Genomic DNA, 21068 nt, shown 5'->3' with positions numbered 1-21068 from the left:
TTTGTGCCTTACTCTCACCGAAAGTTTCTTGTTTGCATCCTGCTTATTGCTACATGCTGTCCTTGCAGAGGGTACAGCGCTCAGCATTTTGCCACAACTCATAAGGCCTCCATTGATTCACGGCCTTGCTTAGCTAGCCATTCCCCAACACAGGAAGACATAGTTTAATAAATAAAGAGAGGAAAACAAACAAAGAAAGAAAACCAAACAAAAAAGTACAGAAAATCAAACTAAAGATACAAAGGCAATTGCTCTCCATCACCACAAGCAGACCCTTGTCCCAGTCAGTCTCTGTTCAACAGATAACTTGAAAAATTAAATCATCTGGTTGTTAATGCTGAGCATGAAGTTAGATGGAATGGAATATCCCTCTGTCCAGTTTGGGTCAGCCATCTCCGCTATGTTCCTTCCCAGAGTACTTGCTCAGAGTGAGAAAGAAAGAAAAGTGCTCACACTGTGAGCACTATTCAGTAACAGCCTGGGATGTTAGCAGCACTGTTTCATTCACAAATCCAACACACACCATACAGGCCAACACGAAAAAAAGTTTCTTCTGTGCCAATGAAATCTTGTATAACCTCTTGAACTGATAATGAACATAATGATTGCAGATACAATGCCAATCATGCAGGAAATGCTTCTCTGTGTAGTTCTATAGTGCTGTCAGGAACACACTCACTCTACATAAAACATGTTTTACGCCAATACTTTTAAAATTAGTGTTTCTCCAGCTAACAGAAGTACCTTAAAAAAGCTCAAGCCCAATAATTGACAGAATTTGTATCAGATTAATTGAACAATTTGTTACCTCTGATGGTATAACCTGTGTTTTTTTTTTCTGTTTTTTTTCCTTTTTTTTTTTTTTTATATTGCCATTCCCTTTATACTTTTTAAATCTTCATGTAGATCTCCTTATTGCTTGGCTTTTTCCGGCAGAAGGGACAGGGAAGGGAAAAGATTTTAAGAAAAAAAAAAAAAAGACAAAAATCTCTCTCCCGGCTTCGTGTGTCCAAAATACTCAGAAGGTGAGTGGAAAAACATTCTTGGTGATTAACAGTCTTGGTAACCCATTATCTTCAGATGAGATTAACATACTATGTTTTCTTGAATTTTCAAATAAATTATTTATTCATTATTATTTATGGGAGTATTGGTCAGCAGTCTGCTGAACATGCGCCAGTAGTGTGCCCCTGTGGCAAAAAGGCCAACAGCATCCTGGCTTGTATCAGAAATAGTGCAGTCAGTCAGCAGGAGCAGGGAGGCTGGAACAGGCAGCTCATGGAACTGGTGGAGCCCCTGTCCCAGAAGGTATTTAAAAATGAGTGGATGTGGTGTTTAGGGACAGTTTAGTGGCAGCCTTGGCAGTGCCAAGTTAACAGCTGGATTTAATGATCTCAAAAGTCTGACCTAAATGATTTTATGATTCTAGTATCTGCCTATAAAACTGGCAGAACAGTTCTGTTGCAATCTTTAGGGTGAAAATCTTGTTACTAAGTGACAGAGTACTAAAAGGATGAGTAGTTTATGAGAAGTGACCACTTATTACCTGTTTTCTTTCTTGCACTCTGACATCTCTATAGCAACAAATCCCCTCAGGAATAGACCAAACTCAAGGACAAGAGAAAAATGATAAGAATCACAGAGGAAAACTATTCTGAATGTGAAGTTACTCAGGAAAGGGAAGACTAGAAAAGATGACAAAATAACCTGTCTGTGTTCTGGGCAAGTCAACTGATTTCAAAAGGAGGCAGAAGTGGATCTCAGAATTGCAGGGGCTGGAAGTGACCTCTAGAGATCATCTAGTCCAACCCCCTGCCAAAGCAGCTCCCTAGCCCAGGTTGCACAGGTAGGCGTCCAGGTGGGTCTGGAACATCTCCAGAGAAGGAGACTCCACCACCTCTCTGTGCAGCTGTGCCACTGCTCCGTCACTGCACTGTTAAGTAGTTCCCACACACATTTGTTCAGAACTTCCTGTGCCTCAGTTTGTGGCCTCTTCCCCTTGTCCTGTTGCCACAAACTGCTGAGAAGAGCGTGGCCTCAACCCATTGCGTCCCGCTCCTTAGGTATTTATAGATGTGGATCAGATCCCCTCTGAGTCTTCTTTTTTCAAGGCTGAACAGACCTAGGTCTCAGCCTTTGCAGGCCCTTTATCATCTTTATAGCCCTCCACTGGACTCTTTTGAGGAGGTGCCCATCTTTTTTGTACAGTACAATGACCACAACAAGTCTTCAGAAGTTGCACAGGCTGATCTAATTTATTTGGAATATTTGACACTGTAGGCAGTTATCCTGAATGCTCTCCAGTTTGGTGCTTGATTTTGACTTGATGTGCTTTACAAGTTCAATTTGTTCTTATTAAAATACAAAATTTAAATATGAGGAATGTATAGACTTGTCAATTCTTTGCCAAAATCTCCTGAAATTTATATTGGTGGATGTCAGTGAGTTAAAAGTTCATACAAAATATTATATAATCCTACTTTTAACCAATAATGTATCAGTATTTCCCTCAGACAGCATGTTTTTACTGAATCGTTGAAGCCTAATAACACAGGAATAAAACAAAAATAGTGTCATAGGTATTTTAATCCTCACACAACGTTTTCCCGGGCAGCACGCCAGAAGATCTTGTTCACAGTACTTGGCAGTGTGCACTTCTGCTGCGGCCCTTTATTATTACACAGCAATATTGCACCATAAATATCGTAGCTACAGCTGGTTTCCTCCCTCCCCAAACACCGTTTACGAAAGGCGAAGTCCCGCACATATTTAAACCTACACACTCAAGTCGTTTTATGTCGATAATTTAGCACCGAACGCTGAAACGTGCGAGATGAATTTGCTGAGAACGGTACTCATCAGATCGCCGTGCCCCGTATTTGCAATGCTCACACTCTGAGCAACTGCAGTGTAACTCAGGAGCAGAGGTGCCGGTCAGTGATTCCAAACGGCAGCGAACTGGATTTGCTGCAGCGCGTATCAGCCAAGAAGGCAGCGCCGGAGAAGTGACACGGCTTTGGAAGCGATCCCTTTCGCCAGCCGCTCTGCTTGCGTGACTCGGCCATCGCAAAAGCGTCGTCCGCGCTGCCTTCCCATTCCCCGCGGGCTTTGGCCAACAGATTTATGCATCAGCCTTACTCGGGGCCTCGCTCACACGCCTATCTACAGACGCCGCGCGAGGAATCGCCGCGCCCGCGCTCTACCTGCGCGCACGCGGTGCGGACCCGCCCCGCACGCCATGGGGCGGCCCGGCAGGGCGCAGGCCGCTCCAGCCGACGGAGGACACCGCGGCCTCGAGGCCGATCCCGGCCGCGGCTCCCGGTCCGGCCGCAGGCGGCAGCACCACCGGGCGGCGGCGGCCCCGGCGCAGCACCGCCTCCAACTCGCGTCCCGCGGGGAAGGTCAGGGCGGCGGTAGCGGAAGCGTCTCCCTCCCGGCTCCGCGTCCCGGAACCAGCCCCGGCACCGCCACCTGCCGCCCCCCTCCGGCGGCATGACAGCGGCCGCCCGCAGGTGACGCCCCGCGGGCCGTTCCGCCGCCGCCGCCTCCTATATGGGCCACCTGCTCTCTAAGGAGGCCAGCAGCCTGAGCCGGGACAGCAGCGGCCGCCGCCGTGGGAGGAAGGTGCCGCCGCGCAGCCGGAGCTGCTTCCTGCGCGGGCCCTGCATGCTGTGCTTCATCGTGCACGGCGCCAGCCCGCCCGCCCCGGAGCCGCCCCTGCCCGCCGGGGACCCGCTGCTGCCGCCGCCTTACGCGGCCGCGCGCCGCCTCCTCCGCCTAACGCCCGCCGCCTGGGAGGCGCGCGGCCGCTGCCGGCGCCTCCTCTTCTCGGGCCTGCTGCCCTCGCCGGTGCGAGGCCTCTTGGGGCCGGCCGGGCCGTCCGGTGAGGCCGTTTCTGAGATGGTGTGCAAGCGCAAGCGGGCCGGCCTGCCCGCCTGCCCTCCCTGCAAGCAGCCGCGCTGCGCCGCCGCTGCCGCGGAGCCCGAAGCCGCCGCCGCCGCCTGCCAGTGCCCCGCGGAGCCGCAGCTCTGCGCCCTGCCCTCGGCCGCCGACGGCACGGGGAGCGGCGGGGCCGCGCCGCCGAGGTGCCCCGCCGGGAGCGGCGGTGGCGGGGGGCGGTCGGTATCGTCGCCGCCGCCGCCGCTCCCTCCCCCCGAGGACGACGGGGAGAAGGAGCGCGGCGGCGAGGCGGGCTGCGAGGAGCCGCTGGAGCACCCCGGAGACGGCTGCCGGGAACCGCCGCCCAACATCAACCAGCTGCCGCCTTCCATCCTGCTCAAGGTAGGTCCCGGGCGCCTCTCTCCCTCTCCTGCGGCCGTTCCTCGGGCCCCTGCCCGAATCGGCCCGGCTGCGGCCTCGGTCCCTCGCCGGGGATACTGAAGCCGGAGTAGTGCGCTGCCTCGGGAGCACTTGGCGTGACTTTGTAACTCACGCGTGCTGCTCGCAGGGTCGGTTACTGAGTTGGTCGCGTTCTGCGCGAGTCAGAACGGTACAGGCAAGTTGTGTGGAAGGGCGTGCGGCTTCTCTCCAGGCTGTGTGCTGAGTTGTTCCTGGTTTTACCCATTTCCCAGTCATTCGGAATCCTTGTAGCCTTTATGAGCTGCGTTATCTCGCAGCCCGTTGCTTTGTATATGCCAGGTTTTGCTTTGCTTCCTCTCCCTTCTATTGTGCTTTAGTTCCTTGCTTACAGTTCTAAAATAACTTCTAGTTTCAAACTGCTGTATCGGTTTAGCACACTGATGTTCTTCAGCTGAGCCTTAGATAAAAAGACAAGTCTTCCTGGAGCTGGAGTCTGCAATATTTTCCGTATTTTGATGCAAGTGTGCCTTCGGACTGGGAGCTGTTGGACTTGGAACTTGGAGTACTGCAGCAGTTTACTTTGGGGTCAGACGGCTGAACTTGAAGCAGAGTGGTAACAGCAGTGTGACAGATGGCTCTTCCTGTCTGTGACCAGATCTACTCTCTCTGTAATGCTGGTTGTGCAATCTCAGTGCTGAAAGTGATTTCTGAACTTTTGTCTTCGAACACTGACAATCTACTATTGGTCTTCCATCTAAAATTAATTCTGTTTTTTTACTTTTTTTTTTTTCTCTAATGGATTCACTGCTCAAATTCCCCTTTGGCAGACATTTAAGAAATCACAAACTGTCATGGCTGACTTAATCTCTTCTGTGATTCTGTGATCAAAACTCTGCCTCACAGTTTTACTAAAATTAACAATTAATTTATTTGCCACTGTTAATTTAAGATCACAGAATCATTAAGGTTGGAAAAGAGCTCCAAGGTCATCTATTCCAACCAACATGCCTGCTAAACCATGTCCCTCAGTGCCACATCTGGTCTTTTCTTGAACAGCTCCAGGGATGGCGATTCCTCATGTTTTCCTTGGTGTTGGGCTGTTAGGCTTTGAAATCACACTGGCATAAGCATGCCTTACTGACTTTTTCTCTTCAGAGATATGATTTCTGTAGCCACTTCAGCTCTTTCCCAGTTTCAGGTATTTACAAAACTGGCAGTCTAACTCATTCATCAACCAGTTCTTTTAATAGTGGGGCTTTGTCATGACCCTCTCACCAGCAGGTAGTTAAAGTGATCTTCCATATGTCTTTCTGTTTCATATTCACACGGTGCCATGTTCGTATCTGTATTCTGAGGGTTTCTTTGGCACGTTCCCATCCCTCCTGGCCAGTCTTCAGTCTCTCTGTGGCTCAGCTCCTCTTGCAACATTTGCGAAGAAGCCTGTTTGTAGCTCTAGCAGCACCACCAACCAGCATACCTGCTCCTCAGTCTTTAGTGAGATTTATAGTTTTTTAAAATTTATTATTTTTTTGGTTTGAGGTGCTTCCCTGTCATTCCTTTCTGTTGAGTGACTTTTCTCTTTGGATTTCTATGGAGTTCTTGTTTGCTGGATTTTACAGGTGCCCAAAGGCCTCGCCATGTGATGAGTTATAATATAGTGTCCTAAACGCAGTCTCTTCTTTTCAGAATCTGTTCTGTTGTGGGGAAAGTGTGAGGTACATATGCCCTTGAGGTTTTAATAAACTTTTTGGAACAGTCAGTGGAGAAGCAAACTGTGAAAGATGAACTAATTCCAGCCTTGGGCATCTATCAGAGAAAAGACTTGGGATGTTCTCTGCTGAGGAGACAACAGGACCTAAGGGTAGATTTACAGAATTTTACATCGTTGTGGTCCTGAGACCCCACTCCTTTGCTACAGAAGTGAGTGGGAGACAGCCCCCCCCCCCCCCTCTTATGACTTGCAGTGCATCCAGTTGAGTTGTTTCACCACTCCTGACTTCACAGATCATCTCCCCTCATTCCTGCTCAAAACAAGCTCCCGGTTGCAGGGCAGGTGGAGCCTAAGTCTGAATCCAGTCCTCTGTTACATGTACCCAAGCCCTCACTCAGCTCTAGGGTTGAAGTTTTCTCAGTACAGCACTGCTGGTGTTCTTGTCACATACTGGTTTCTTGTTCCTGGTGAAGAGCTCAGGGTGATGTTTGTAGCTCTGGGCAGAGACCAGTGCCTGGCTTCTGGGAGAGCTGTTGAGCTCTTTCCCACTGACAGGTAATGCAGAACAGAGCAGACAGCCCTTCGTTCCCAGTGCCTTTAAGCATGTATTGTAGAAGTTTGGGAAACTTCATACTGTATGTCACTGAGTATGGAAAACTTCAGGCTGTGCCTGTTCCCATGTCACTGCAATACTATTTGTGGAAAGCAGAAATTAATCTTTCTTTCATCCCTGCTAACTTTTCTGATTTAACATTGCAAAGGAGTAGCTGGTGTAAAGAGGTCTGCAGGCTAAGCGAACTTGGGAATGCTTGTTCATGTATTTCAGATTATTATTTTTTTTGGTTGTTCCAACAGAAACTGAGCTGTGTGTGTAGCACGCCAAAGAGAAATTTTCTTATTTGGCTTGTGAAACCTTTAGTGGTGCACTGCATTAAGCTGTGGGCATTGGAGTCTCCCTAGAAAACCCTTAAAGGAACTGGAATGGGATCAAAGGAGATGCAGAGTATGTGGAAATGTGGCTCATGATGACAGCTTGAAGGTACTGTTCAAGCTGAAGAACACTTCTGTTCAAAATGAAGAAGAACATGCATTCTTCTGTCGTGAGAAAACTGATAAGAAACTTAACTACCTGTTCTTTGTCTTTTTAACAAGAAACAATATGCTTAATTAGATGTGAGGAAAATTAAAATGGGATTCTTGCACAGTGAGAGAATGGTTCAGTCTTGGCAAAGCTTGTTTCCTGTCTCAGGATGTATGAGGTGCTGGATTTTTTTATTTCTAATTCCTTTTGAATGACTAGTGGGATGGCCTTATCAGAAGCGTTCTATGTGTACTTGAACTTATGTTGAAACTGAGTCAGGAGCTCTATAAATGTGTAGTTGACCTCTTTGACACCTTCTTTATCAGTTTGCTTCTTAGAAGCCATTGTCATCCAAAATCTGGGAAGAAAACTCTTAACTGCGATGTGGTGTTAGAAAGGGGCGTTCCTTTATTCCTCACTATAAGTACTGGGTGACTTGATAAGCAAGCACACCCCCTCAGAGTTCAGGATCTGCGTTTATTCAGTTGAGACTTATATATGCAGTACACTGGCATATGTGTTCATTCTTCCTAAGGACTGATAGGTAAGTGCTAATGTGCCTTTGGGCATGCTCAGTGGTATTTAGGGTGGTCCAGTGCCCACCTACTTTTTTACCTTTTTTCACTATCATCTTTGTCACTGAAGCCTTTGACACAGCAGTTGCATCCACTTTTTCCCAGATTGGAAGATTTCCATTGCTGGTTAGAACACAGTGAGCCACTTAAAAACAACAACAACAAAAACAAACAAACAAACAAAAAAAAAACACAAAGGAAAACAGTGTGTGGGTAACCCAAGGAAAATGTCCTTGCACAGTCTGGAGCAAAAGATGAAAGTAATCCACTCCAGCTCTTAGGAGGCAAAATATTTGAGGCAAAGGATAAGAGTATTCTATTACAAAAACAAGACTGTTCACCCACTAAAGCTGAAATGGGAGGTTTTTAAAACTATCACTCTTGGATTCCTTTTGCTAAACTAAATATTGGTTCTCAGCCCTGTTGCTAAACATACCAACCTATATTAGTTCCCACTGGTTTATTCCGTCTAGAACTTGTTTTGAGCTTTGAGAAGAATTGATGCTGAGTGGTGAATGTTCTTTCAGTCTTATCTGATTCTTGTTCTTTAGCAACATTTAACAAAATGGTTTTGTTTTTGTGAAGCTTGCTGTTATTGTATGACTACAGAAGGAGGATGAAACAACTTCTAACTTTACTGTGCTGTTGCTATGTGATTCGCTAAACTTACGGGAATGCAGGGGAAGGAAACTTTCTGAAAGTTTGCCAATATACTGTTGAAAGCAAAGGTAGTATATGAATGCTGTCAATAGTACATTTCTTAAAGACCATAGAATCATTTAGGCTGGAAAAGACCTCTAAGGTCATGAAGTCCAATTTTTAACCTAGCACTGCCAAATCTATGTGTCCCCGAGCTCCCAAGCCTACATGACTTTTAAGTACCCTGGGGATGGTGGCTCTACCACTTTTCTGGGCAGCCTATTCCAAGGCTTCAGAAGAAATTGTTCCTAAACCACCACTTCCATGACTTGAGGGTATTTCCTGATGTATTCTGAGATTGGTTGCAGAACTGTAAAAACGTGGGTATTTTGCTTTTCCTGGTGAGTGAAAAGGTGGCTTTCATGTAAGCATGTAGGTTTTCAAATTACAAAATTAACTCCATGATGGGAGAGATAGAAATCATGGAATGAAATTACTTCTTTTCCTGAAGGTGAATGCCTTGACACTCATGTCTATCCTAGCTCACCCTGGCCTACGTTTCCAATATCCTTTTCCTGATTTTGTTCAAGTTTTTCTAAGATTGCTGTACATCGCTGAAATTCTGTATTGAGAAGGGTAATCCCATTACAAGTTGTGCACTGTTTGAATGCAAAGTTAATAAATTGCAACATTTCCTTTTTTTTTCCTTTGTTCAGAGGTACCTGTGTTTGATCTTAAGCAGATTTTTTTTTTTAGTATATTTCGTTGTCTCTGTTTTATAATGTTGCACTGATTTACTGGCAGCTCGCTTAGGTGTCTTTTAGTGAGGACTCTGGCACTGTGGATGGTTGGGAATAAGACTTTTGTCATCCCTTTCAAGTAAAGATATTCTTGTTAGTCAGAACCCTTTCTTAGTATGAAAGGCATAGCATCAGTGTCTCTTGTTAACTTCTTAGGGACATAAACTAAAGTTTGCATTACAACTAAGCCAGTCTGTTAGTAAGTGGCTGTTAAAAGCAGCGTCTGTCACTTCTGTAACCCCCGGATGCATGCTTCTGCTGTTTCCTTCGTGCTCTGCGGGGTGATCACCAGACATCAACCTTATGTTGCACAACTTTTCCTCGGGATCGGGTGTGCCTGAAAAGACTTTCTCTGAATATAGTTGCTAATCTCAGCGTTGCAGGTAACCAGGTGCAATGGGCAAATAAACTGCTCCTACTAATTGTAGCTTACCATGAGAATGCTGGTTGTGTTGTGGAAAGTCACATCACTTTTTCTGTCTGTTACACTTGTGTTAGTTCCTTCTAACTTGATTTCCTTTATGGTTGTACTGAGAGAGAAAATACTTAAGAAGTGTGTTCCTTGAGCTCTTAATTCCTCTCTGTGTACTCAGATGCTCATGAATCACTCACGTTTCTTTTATCTAGCTTGAGAGTATGCGTGGGTAAAATGATGAAACCTCTCAAAAAAACTAGGCAAACATTTCCCTATCCTTTGTTTATCTTCTGTTGATAGGAGTTTCATTAGTTTTCTGAAGCAGAATGGAACTACATTAATGTGAAACCACTGGAAGTCTTAACTTCAGTATGCTTGTAATTAACTGCTGCGTTTAACTGTTCATAGTAAAATGTCATGTACTAAGCACGTTCCTTTAATTATCAAGTATAATTCCTAAGTACTATTTAATAAGTCTTCAATTAGTTGCTGTAAAGGCTTGCACTCAGCTGATGAAACAAATGGGCAGTTTTCCAAGAATTAGTTTTCCAAGTTCATTAGGCACTGTGATGAACAGCAGCACGAAATATCTGAGTTTGTTTTAATGTTTTCTGTATATACTGTTCTTGCTAATACCATGAACTTTTAGGCTTCAGGACAGCTCTATTTGACACAGTATAATGGAAAAAATTGCTCAAATGCCTCCCTTCTTAGCTACAAAAAAATTTTCTTGAGGAAAAAGACCATGTAAGCAGAAACCTTCACTCTTCTAGTCAGAAATGTCTGAGATGATTTTTAAGAGGCAGGAACTCTGCTGAAGAAATTTTTAACACGCAATTGCAGTGGTGGGTGTCCTGCCAGCGGGAGCACACCTCCAGGCACTGTATTGGAGCTTTTGTAGCTTGTCTCCCTCATGCTCACCCCCTGCCCTGTGTTCCCATTGGCTGGGTACTCGAGGTTCACCATCTTATGGAAGTTTACATTTGTTAATTACGTTCTAACACTTGTTAATTTGTATTCTGTCTTCTTGCCAGCAGAAAGGTTACACCTGACCTACAGGCTTTGTCTGATTCCCAAGCGTAGCAGTTGCTACGGTTGAGACTCTGGGCAGTATGTTGAATCCATTTTACCAAGGCATTAACGTGTCCATATCCTGTTTCAGTTTCAAATGTTGGTCTAACATCCTTCATCTCTTTAACTGTCACAATTGGAGGAAGATCTTCCACCCATTTCCTAAGTTTGCTTGTTTGTTTGTTTATTTTCTATCCTGGATATTCTGGGTGTTATCAGGGAGTGAATCCCATACAGCTATCTGGAGTTTGGCTGTTGGATCTTTTCCATGTCTGTCTATTCCAAGGACCAAAGTGGTATTAATAAGGCTAGGGATCTTGGATCCTGAGAGACAGTGAGGACAAGGACAACCTGAGTATAGAGTCTTTAAGGAATACATTTTTAGTTTTGAACTGTGGTATCTCATTTTTTCTTTCTCAGATATGGCAATCCAAACAACATCTCATATGGGGAAACCCCCCGGTCTTTCCTTGGTGCTGTCCTGATTTAGAGAAGTGCCAAGGGCAAACGTTTGGTCCAAGGGAGATGAGTCTCTAAGACCAGCTTAGTAAGGTGTTTCTTTATTGTCTGATTCATCCATTCCACTTTCCCTGAAGATGAGAGATGCCAAGGGCTGTGAAACCCTCACTTAATACCTACAATATGCATTAGTTTCTGTAAGATTTGTGAAGTAAAATGACTACCTTGGTCTGAATTGATATGCTCTGCCACCCCATATCTAGGGATTATGTCTTCCTGAATTACCTCAGTTAACTGTATTTGCAGTAGCAGATTGTGGTGGGAAGACCACATGGATGCCAGGGTTCAGTCAAGGAGTCAGGGAGAAAGAAGTTTTTTTTTTTTTTTTTTTTATTGTGAACAGGATCTATTCTTTTACCTTCTTCCTACAGACAGTACTTTGCAACTACCAGTTCATTGGTTAACTATCCTGGTAAACAGCAGTAAGTGCTCAGAGAATTCTTATAATAATACCTATAATAAAGCAGTGTCTGTCTGCAGGGTGCCCGATGATCCTTCATTGCATCCCTTGTTTCTTCTTTTCTTGGTTATCTCACTCACAGTTTCATGGCCAGCAGTCCTGTATTCTCGCCAGCCTTGGGGCTTGCTGAGTCCCTGAGCAACATAGTGCTGTTTCTGCCCACTTTCAGGGTCTTTGCATTCAAAAGCAAATATGTCTCTGCTTTTGAGAGCCAGCAAACAAGACCAAAAGGCATCTTTTGAATCTATCACACTGAACCATCTGTATTTGTTTGGGATTTTACCCATCAAGGTGTTTGGAATTGCTGGGTGTATTTTGTACTATTTCATTAATTTTTCTCAAGTCTTGCAGTAATTGGTAGGAACCATCAGTTTTCCCTTGCTAGGAGAATGGGGGTATTAAAAAGCCATATACACGGTTCCAGCAACCCATCCATTAGTGATCCTTGCATCACAGGTTTTAAGGCCCTTATGTCCCTCAGTTGGAATTGGGTACTGTCTCTGTCTTATGATCTCATATTTTTCTTTCATTGCTATTTTCCAAGGGGCTTATTTTTAACCCCCCTCTACTTCCTTCTTTGACCCAAACCACAGGGTCTATTTCTCCCTCATCTACCTCAGCTAACATAATTCATTAACGCAGTCAGTCCATCAAGATAGGTTGTTATTTGAATTCCCAATTTCATCATAGGATTTCTCTCAAGCAGGTTAATCTCTGCACATACAATGATTGACCCATTATTGTCTTAACTGGTAATCTTAATTCGGTATTTTCAAAAAGTGGTAATGTTATCTCGGTTCCCTCTATCCGCTTTATTTTAAGGTCTTGTTCATTAATTTGAGTCCTGACTCTTTATGGGCTGGTGATGAGGCTCCTCAGTGTCAACTAAAAACACAGCTTCCTCCACCTCAGGTCCCACTTCCATATTTATCACGGGCTCCTGGTGGGACCAGATTTTTGAGAGCCACACTTTATCCATCCCACCTGTGCTCCTCATGGGATCCGTCTATTGGGGCTCCACACTCACTGTGCAAGTGTGTCTCAGTCACACACACTCAAGAGTCTCACTTGACCTCCAAGGCAAGAATTGAATTCTCTTACCTTGATACATGTGCAAGGTTACTGGGTTTATGTATCAATTCCTGTGCCTATACCTTCTCCACCTTCTTCAGTTTTTCTCAGGGTCCGTTTAAAAGGTCTTGGTCTCTTGTTGGCCATTCTGGGAAGATATCCTGCTGCTGTAAACAGAAATTTACGTTTAATTGTTAATAGCTATGCCTGTATACTGCTAATGAGTTTGCAATCTTTATTTCTAATTTCTGTGATGCTAGATGGCCATAGAAACCATGAAATAACGTTCGTATCTTGATCTTATGCAGAAACAACATTGTATTCCCATGTAGTTATTGAAAGGTCTTTCAAATTAGATTGATCGTCAGAGGATATATGAATTCACCTTTTACAACCTAATTTGCCTTGGGTTCTATGGTCTGTATGGCCCATATTCATTAAGCTCTGTTTCTTGAAGTTTGTAGCATCCTTTAAAAGTCCTATTAGCATTCAGCTGATTTTTTTTTTTTCCTGTTAATAATGAAAAAGCTTCTTAGTTCCATGCATTCAGTAACACTAACTCCTTGATTTTTTGTTTTTAATAATTTATTTTAGAAGCAGATTGTCATCTGAAAAGTTAAAAGCCTTGAATTTGATGCATGTGTAGTTTAATTTGCATGGTGTGAAGTTGAGAGTTCTGAAAACTTGGTGCTGAGGGTAGTATCTCAACAAGCTAGTAACTTCTAGTTATCTGCTGATTTTACTGCTCTTGGTTTTTCTTAGATTAGTAGTGCACATAGTGGTTACCTGATACATTTCAATCAAGAGAGCTTTTGTGCTCAGGAAAATTCAATTAAGGCAAGTGTTACTGTATTTACAGCAAAATGAATCAAGTTTAATACACCAACTTACTTATTTAAGTCTTACCTCACAAGATTTTAAGAAAATGTAATAGGAGGAGGGGGATTACTCTTCTTGTTTGGTTTTGTTTTTGTTCTTTTCTTGGCCCCGTTGAAATAAATTGCTTTGTACAAAAATCTAGAGTAGTCCTTTTTGGATGCACAGTCTGGAATATCTAATATAGGAACAGGGGGGAAGATTTTTATGCCTCAAATCCATCACACAGGGAATCATTAGTAGAGGAGACAATTACAGAGAAAATCTTTTCTTTCCAGCTTTTCTGGTTGGACCCTTTAACCTTCAACTCTTAAGCAGCTTGGAATCATAAAGGCATAGAACAACCCAGAGTGGAAAAGATTATCAGGTCCAGCCATTCATGGGAAAAGAGAGCCTAATTTGTTCTTTCCTTTCTCATCCGTGTCATATAAAACATTTATTCCAGAAAGAATTAAAAAAAAACATCAAATGAACAGAACTTTGTCAGGCAATGAATGTGATAGTCTGAAGTGTGCTGTTGCAAGGACTAATGACTGGCTTCAAATCAGTTCAGTCAGTTGATCCAGAATTATGGATCGTAACGTATGTGCGTGAACACACTTAGAATAGTGTGATGGAATTGGAGTTGTTGCAGCCCAGAAGGCCAACAGTACCCTGGTCTGCATCGAAAGAGGTATAGACAGCAGAGCAGGGGAGGTGATGGCTTTCCTCTGCTCCTCTTTCATGAGACCCCACCTGGAGTGCTGTGTCCAGGTTAGGGTCCCCCAGCACAAGAATCGTAGAATGTCCTGGGTTGAAAAGGACCTCAAAGGTCATCTAGCTTCAACCCCACTGATGTGGTGTAGAGATTGGTGACCCTGCTGGGGCTGCCCAGAGCCACATCCAGCCTTGCCTTGAATGCCTCTGGGGATGGGGCATCCACAGCCTCTCTGGGCAGCCTATTCCAGTGCATCACCACCCTCTGAGTGAAAAACATCAATCTAACATCTAACGTAAATCTCCGTTGTCTTAGTTTAATGCCATTCCCCCTTCTTCTGTCACTACTGACCCATGTAGACAGTCGTTCGTCCTCCTGATTATACGTTCCCTTCAAGTCCTGGAAGGCCACAATGAGGTCTCCTCAGAGCCTTCTCTTCTCCAAGCTAAACAAGCCCAATTCCCTTAACCTTTCCTCACAGGAGAAGTGCTCCAGCTGATGATTTTAATGTCCCTCCTCTGGACCCGTTCCAAGAGCTCTGCATCTTTCTTGTGCTGGGGTCCCAGGCCTGGATGCAGTACTCCAGATGGGGCATCACAGGGAACAGTCACCTCCCTCTCCCTGCTGTTCAACCCGTTTTTAATGCAGCCCAGGATGTAGTTGGCCCTCTGGGCTGCAAGCATTGCTGACTCAAGTCTGGCTTCTTGTCCACCAAGACTCCCAAGTTCTCTGCAGGGCTGCTCTCCAAAAATTCTTACCCTAGTCTAGCTGATGAATTGAGGCCAGAGATGGGCCATGAGGATGATCAGAGAGCTGGAGCACCTCTCCTGTGAAGAAGAGTTGAAGGAGCTGGGCTTGTTCAGTTCGGAGAAAAGAAATTTCTGGGGAGATCTCTGGGAGAGGGTATTCCAGTACTTCTGGGGAGCTTACAAGAAGAAGGGAGTCTGACATTTCACACAGTGCGATGGGGACAGGGCAAGGGGGGGAGTAACTTTAAACCAAAAGAAGGGAGATTTACCTTATATGTTAGGAAAAAATTCTTTAATGAGAGTGTGGTGAGGCACTGGCACTGGCTGCCTGGAGAAGCTGTGGTTGTCCTGTCCTTGGATGTGTTCAAGGCCAGGTTAGATGGGGCCCTGAGCAGCCTGGTCCGGTGGGTGGTGACTCTGCCTGTGGCAGGAGGGAGTTGGAACTGTGTGAGCTTTACGATCCTTTCCAACCTAAGCATATTTATGATCTGTTGCTTGAAGGTAACAACAACTTGCATACAAATCTTGTAAGAGAAAAATCCTTGTATGATTTTTTCTTATCTCTGAAATAAATTGGACTGTTTAAGCTCAGCAGATCTAATGTGGTCTGAGATACAAATATATATGATAGATGACCTTTGCTGTTCTGAGTGTTCCATTTTTTACTTTTCTTTGTAGTCATTAATTAGTCTGAGTGAATGCTTATGTTGAAGCAAGTGGTTGATATTAAAAAACTGACTAGTTCGGGAAGATATGATAAAGCCATTGATGATGAACGTAAACAGATTCTTACAAGGAATGTGTCCTGGAGGCCCAGGAAGCCTTTTGGTACCCTCTGTGAGGGGAGAAGGGCCACCAATCCTACCTATCACTTGAATAGCTGAAGCAGGAGGCACTGACATCTGAAAGAGGGTGAGATGTGAGAGTGGAACAGGAGTTGGTTTTTGTGTATTTGTTTTTTATTTGTTTTGTCGAAGCGTGCACCCTCTAAGCCTGCCTTTTACCCATAGAAAAAGGAATGTGAAACGCATTTTGAAAGTGTTTTGTTAAATATCCATTTTCATTAGTGTGTGCTGAGAGACAGTTCAGTTTTAGGCTTAGGGAGTGGGATTAGATAGGAAGCTGAGGGGAAAAATGTGTTGGATGTGCAGAAGGACATGTTTGTGTACACTTCTTGGGAATTAAATGTGGTAAGTATTGGACTCGCTGCCCATCCTGAAATTATTCTAGGCAGTAAGTCAAGGAAGATAACACACATAGCACAGCAAGAACTTGTCTGTGTAGCTTTTGTGCCTGCCTGCTCCTGTTCACCCGGGAATTTAGAGGGCAACGACTTTGTCTGCACCTGTGTTCCCCCTAGTGGCTGATATTGATTACTGCTTTTCTAATTGGCCAATTTGTGACGCCTGCAGACCCCTTACCTCTTACACCGTGGAATCAGACGTGATCTCAAATGCTTTCAGATGCTTCACGTGTTAGCTGTAGGTCTTTGATTGGTGAGGGCTTTGGTAGGATGGCATTTTGAACAAAAATAACTTAATGTCTTTCATATTTGCAGTAGTTCTTGGAGTAGCAGCATTCTTTCCTGTTTGATGTTGGCTATGTTCTTGTTTTAAGAACTGCATGCTCTTGTTTCACAAAGTAAAGAAGATATTTCCCACTGTAGTAAGCATTGGCTAGTTTAAAGTAATGTAAAATGCCAGAGTTATCATCCCTTCTTAATATTAGCTGGAGTCATTCAGATACATGTCTGAACATAACAGGGATCAAATTGCCTTGTCTCTTGCAATTTTTGTGACTGTTACAAGATTGGGTTTTCAGTTTTCTACTGACAGTAGGAACACAAGTTCCTTACTGCTTTGTTAGTTTATTCAGATGGTGATTTATTTTTCTTCGTGATTTCTGTGCTCTTGCTGTAGGAGCGTCAGATGCAAAATCACCACTTTGTTTTGTGCTTTTTCACTGTTTGACTGGAGATTTCTTGGATGCTGTCACAGCCATCTTGCTTGGACTCACCAATACAAAGAACTGCGGGGAGGAGACAGACATCGGTTGTTTCACCTGTACTTCTGTCTCCCATGGCCCACTGATGCCTTGATGAAAAACTTACCTTCATAGGCAAGCATAGGCTTTCAGGAAAACAGGGTTCACACAGACTCCTTCCGGACATCTGCAGTGGATGAGAAACAGTGACTTTTTCAGAAGTAGAAATAAAAGGGGAAATGGAATATTGCAACCATTTACAGAAGATAGTTATTTGAATGTTCATTATTATTACTGGTACATTTTCCAGGAACATTCAACCATGTCCCCATCCCCAGGAGGCCTTTTTGGCATGTACGTATTGAAAACTGCCAAGCTAGATGTTGTGATTTGACCCAGTATCAGTTTAACACCATACAGTTGTTTTCTCAGTTCCTCTCCTGCGGTGGAATGGGAGAGAGAATAAAAAAAACCCACTAAGACAGGACTTGTGAGTTGAGATAAAAACTATTTACTAAGACAAAAAAAAAAAAAAGGAAAAAAAGATTGTAGTTGTCAAATTGTAGAATCATAGAACCACCAAGTTTGGAAGAAACCTCGAAAATCATGTCCAACCATCCACTACATCCAGTTTTTCCCCACTAAACCATGTCTCTTAGTACAGCATGTCAGTATTTCTTAAGTGCCTCCAAGGACGGTGACTCAAGCACGTCCCTGGGCGGCCAGTTCCAGTGCCTAAATCACTGTTCTGGAGAAATTTTTCCTAATATCCAGCTTGAACCTCTCCCTAGGAACTGGAAGCCATTTCCTCTAGTTCTATTACTAGTTATGCAAGAGAAGAGGCCCATCCCCAGCATACTATATTCAAGTGGTTGTTGAGAGTGATAAGGTCTCCCTTGCACATTCACTTATCCAGGCTAAACAATCCCAGCTCCCTCAGCCACTCCTGGTAGCACATGTATTCCAGTCCCTCCATCAGTTAGGCTGCCCTTCTCTGGACACACTCCGGGGCCTTGATGTCCTTCTTGCAGTGAGGGGCCCAAATTATGATAATTACATGTATTTGTATGTATGTATATACTCACAGAGCAAGTGATAGCCAGCACAAATGCTCACCACCTGCTGACTGATGCGCGTCCTGTCCCCAAGCAGTGACTGCCCCCTGGCCAACTTCCTTCAGTTTTCAAGTTTGTTTCATATGCTGTCGCTTGGTATGGAGTGTTCCTTTGGCTGTTTTAGGTCAGCTGCCCTAGTTCTGTCCTGCTCTGCGCAACAGCAGCAAAAAACCAAACAAACATTGGTCTATTGCCAACATTGCTTTTCTTGTAAAGCAAAAACATAGCATTATTCCAGACACTGTGAAGGAAAGATCAACTGTCCTAGTTTCAGTGAAGCCACCTTCTTGAGCAGAGAGACAATTATTTGCTGTTATTGCTGACCATTGCTTGTCTAAGTTTTACTGACCAATCATGGAAATAAGTTGCATTCCAATACTTTGTTTTTCTTACTTTAAAATCTAACAATTTTTGAGACAAATTGTCCAGTTTATGACAGTGATGCTGGAAGCATTCTCTTGCTTGTTGCCCCTTTTGACATTTCTTGTCTTGTTTTAAACTTCTCTTTTAAGGTTTTCAAGTTCTTAGTGCTTTCCTACAAATTTCAATATTTTCAGATTTTCTTGAAGACACTGCCTGAAAGTGGCTTCAGCTTAGTAACTGATATCCTCATCAGTTGACTGAAAATATTCTTTTATGTTTTGCAGGCTGTATCCCTTTGTATGTATCTCGATGTTATGATTGCCCACTTTCATTGTAGAATGACTTGTGTATTAGGTTCATTTGTGGTTACAGAGTGCATTCGTATTTAGGTCTCAATAGACTTTTTTTTTTTTAACAATAGTAATTCTGAGGAAGGACTGAATATAGTAAATACAAGACCAATCTTTGAGCCTGCTGTGAAGTTACAGTTTGCTCATATTGCCTTCCCTCAGGATGATGTTTCAGTGAGTTTTTTATGAGTTTTTTTCTTTATTGAATTGAAAAGAAAGGAAGGGTCTTGCTACCTGATGCAGAACAGAGATGTAGAAAACCTTTCCTGTGGTTAGTAAGTAACGTGTGCAGACTATAATCAATCTAAGATTTGTATTTGTAGTTCTTTAAGTGTGCCATCTCAAAAGCACATTTGTGATTTGGTCTAAGAATTGAGTACCTATGAAGCGTGTATTTTGTTGTTTTTACTAATGTGACTTATTAATACTGTCAGCTGTTGTGGTATGTAAATTTTTGTTATTGTCCTTGACTAATCAAGTTGGGGGGAACTTCTAGAAGTATCAAGCATTGCATGCTAGTACTTTCCTATCTTTAGTGAGATATGTTAATAATAATTATTTCTCAAATGTGATTACTTTTGACAAATAATGTTTTCCCTTTCTTTACAGATATTTTCCAATTTATCCCTGAATGAGCGCTGCCTATCAGCATCATTGGTTTGTAAATATTGGCATGACCTGTGTTTAGATTTTCAGTTTTGGAAGCAGCTGGATCTCAGTAGTCGCCAACAGGTATGGAGGCATTGCTGCGGAAACCATGTTTTGATGACACATAATTTGCTCTTAGAAATTGAACTCCTGGTCAAACACAAACAAACAAACAAACAACAACAACAACAACAAAAATCCCAAAAAAGAAATCAATTACATGTTGATACCTTCAGTGATTTTCATACTAGAGTCTGAAAAAGTCTGAACTCATAGATGAACTCTTCTGAATGTTAACTTCCTTTGATAAGTATCAGTTATCAAACAACATCAAGTGAGTATGGTTTGAAATGGTTGTAGGTTACCTGTTTCTGTACTGCACAAGGTGATGTTAATTTCATCCATAAGATCTACTGTATCTTTCAATTGAAAAATGTAGTCATGATTTTTGAAGATGCTTTAGTTTGAACAGTGAATTTTCAATTTGTTTGCTTGCTTATACAAGTTTTCCTTCATTTCTCTGTGACTGATACTGTTCCTACCAATAAGCCAGCAGATCTTGTCTTTTGAGGTCTTCAGTATATCCTAGAGTTAATTTTTCTGGGATTCTTACACAGCCTATACTTTTCTCTGGAAAAGCTTTTCAAGGATGCCTGTTTTGTTTGTCCACCCTTTCTGCGCTTCTTGTTACTTTATTACTAACACAGAGATCTGTAGAAGGATGAGTTCTGTGTAACTAGTGGGTGCAGAGTAATGACCACGGGAGGATTCCATTTCAAGAAGCTGTTCATCTATTTTGAACATAAAGATTGTACTGGGATAGTACTTTCAGATCATCCATTCATAGGAAGCTATAGAAGTGATGTTGTTTCTGGAGTTATTAGTTAACTAAACCACTACAGAAAATTAGATTGTCTGCTTTTTTGTCAGATGACTCTCAACACTCATACAGACCAGAGTTACGGTGTCACATCATCTCCCACTTAATTGTCTTGAGAAGTAATTTTACTTTTGCCTACTAAGTTTTTAAATATTTTTGCCTGTTATGTGTGTTAGGATCTTATTGGACATTTATGGCATTAATAAATAATTAATAAACCCGTCCTGTCGATTCTTCACTGAGTTCCAAAAACAATGTAAAGCAAATTTTTATCCCTCTCCTTGTGTGGTAAGGGTTTGGTGGCTTTTCTGTAGGGTGAGGAAAAAGGACAGTGTTGTCGGAGGTATTTATTTTCTTTCTTTTTTTTTTTTTTTGCAATGTGTCTTCTAGTTAAGAAAAAAATATTGGACTTAGTAGTGACAGAGAACAGTCTGAGTACAGCAAAGAAGGTGTTTCTTAGCCATGAAGGGGAGAAAAACAGAAAGGATTTGTGTTCTTCTCTGTTGCCCTGTCCAGGCTTAATGTTCTAAATCTCCTTTGTACTAAATGGATAAGATTCTTGTATGGTTTCTTCCGACAGATTTTTTTAAATTCAAGTTTTTTTTTTTTTTTTTTTTTTAAAGCAAGGGAATTTAATGCATTTAGTCTTAACCGGATTTCTCTTTGTTTTTGTCTTGTATTAACTTATGTGCTTCAGAATGCAGTTTATGTTACCTTTCTTACCTACTTTGTAGTACTGTTATCTTTTAAAATTGCTGGCATGTTA

The 21068-nt window shown here is 43.0% G+C and overlaps 1 protein-coding gene across 1 annotated transcript in view; it reads left to right on the top strand.

Annotated features, from left to right (window-relative positions):
* The first annotated feature begins 3443 nt into the window (after positions 1 to 3443).
* FBXL17 (F-box and leucine rich repeat protein 17) overlaps positions 3444 to 21068 on the top strand; it is a 284489-nt gene continuing 266864 nt past the window's right edge. Inside the window, exons 1-2 of the mRNA XM_065744235.1 lie at positions 3444 to 4281; positions 19384 to 19506. Coding sequence (XP_065600307.1) covers positions 3553 to 4281; positions 19384 to 19506 — 852 coding nt within the window. The 5' untranslated portion in view covers positions 3444 to 3552. The remainder of the gene's footprint in view (positions 4282 to 19383; positions 19507 to 21068) is intronic.

This window comes from Cyrtonyx montezumae, unplaced genomic scaffold, assembly GCF_038088225.1.
Source record: "Cyrtonyx montezumae isolate F1298 unplaced genomic scaffold, pur_monq_1.0 scaffold_30, whole genome shotgun sequence".
Classification (NCBI taxonomy): domain Eukaryota; kingdom Metazoa; phylum Chordata; class Aves; order Galliformes; family Odontophoridae; genus Cyrtonyx; species Cyrtonyx montezumae.
Note: the sequence above shows the minus strand (reverse complement) of the source record. Positions and strands in the feature narration are given on the sequence as shown.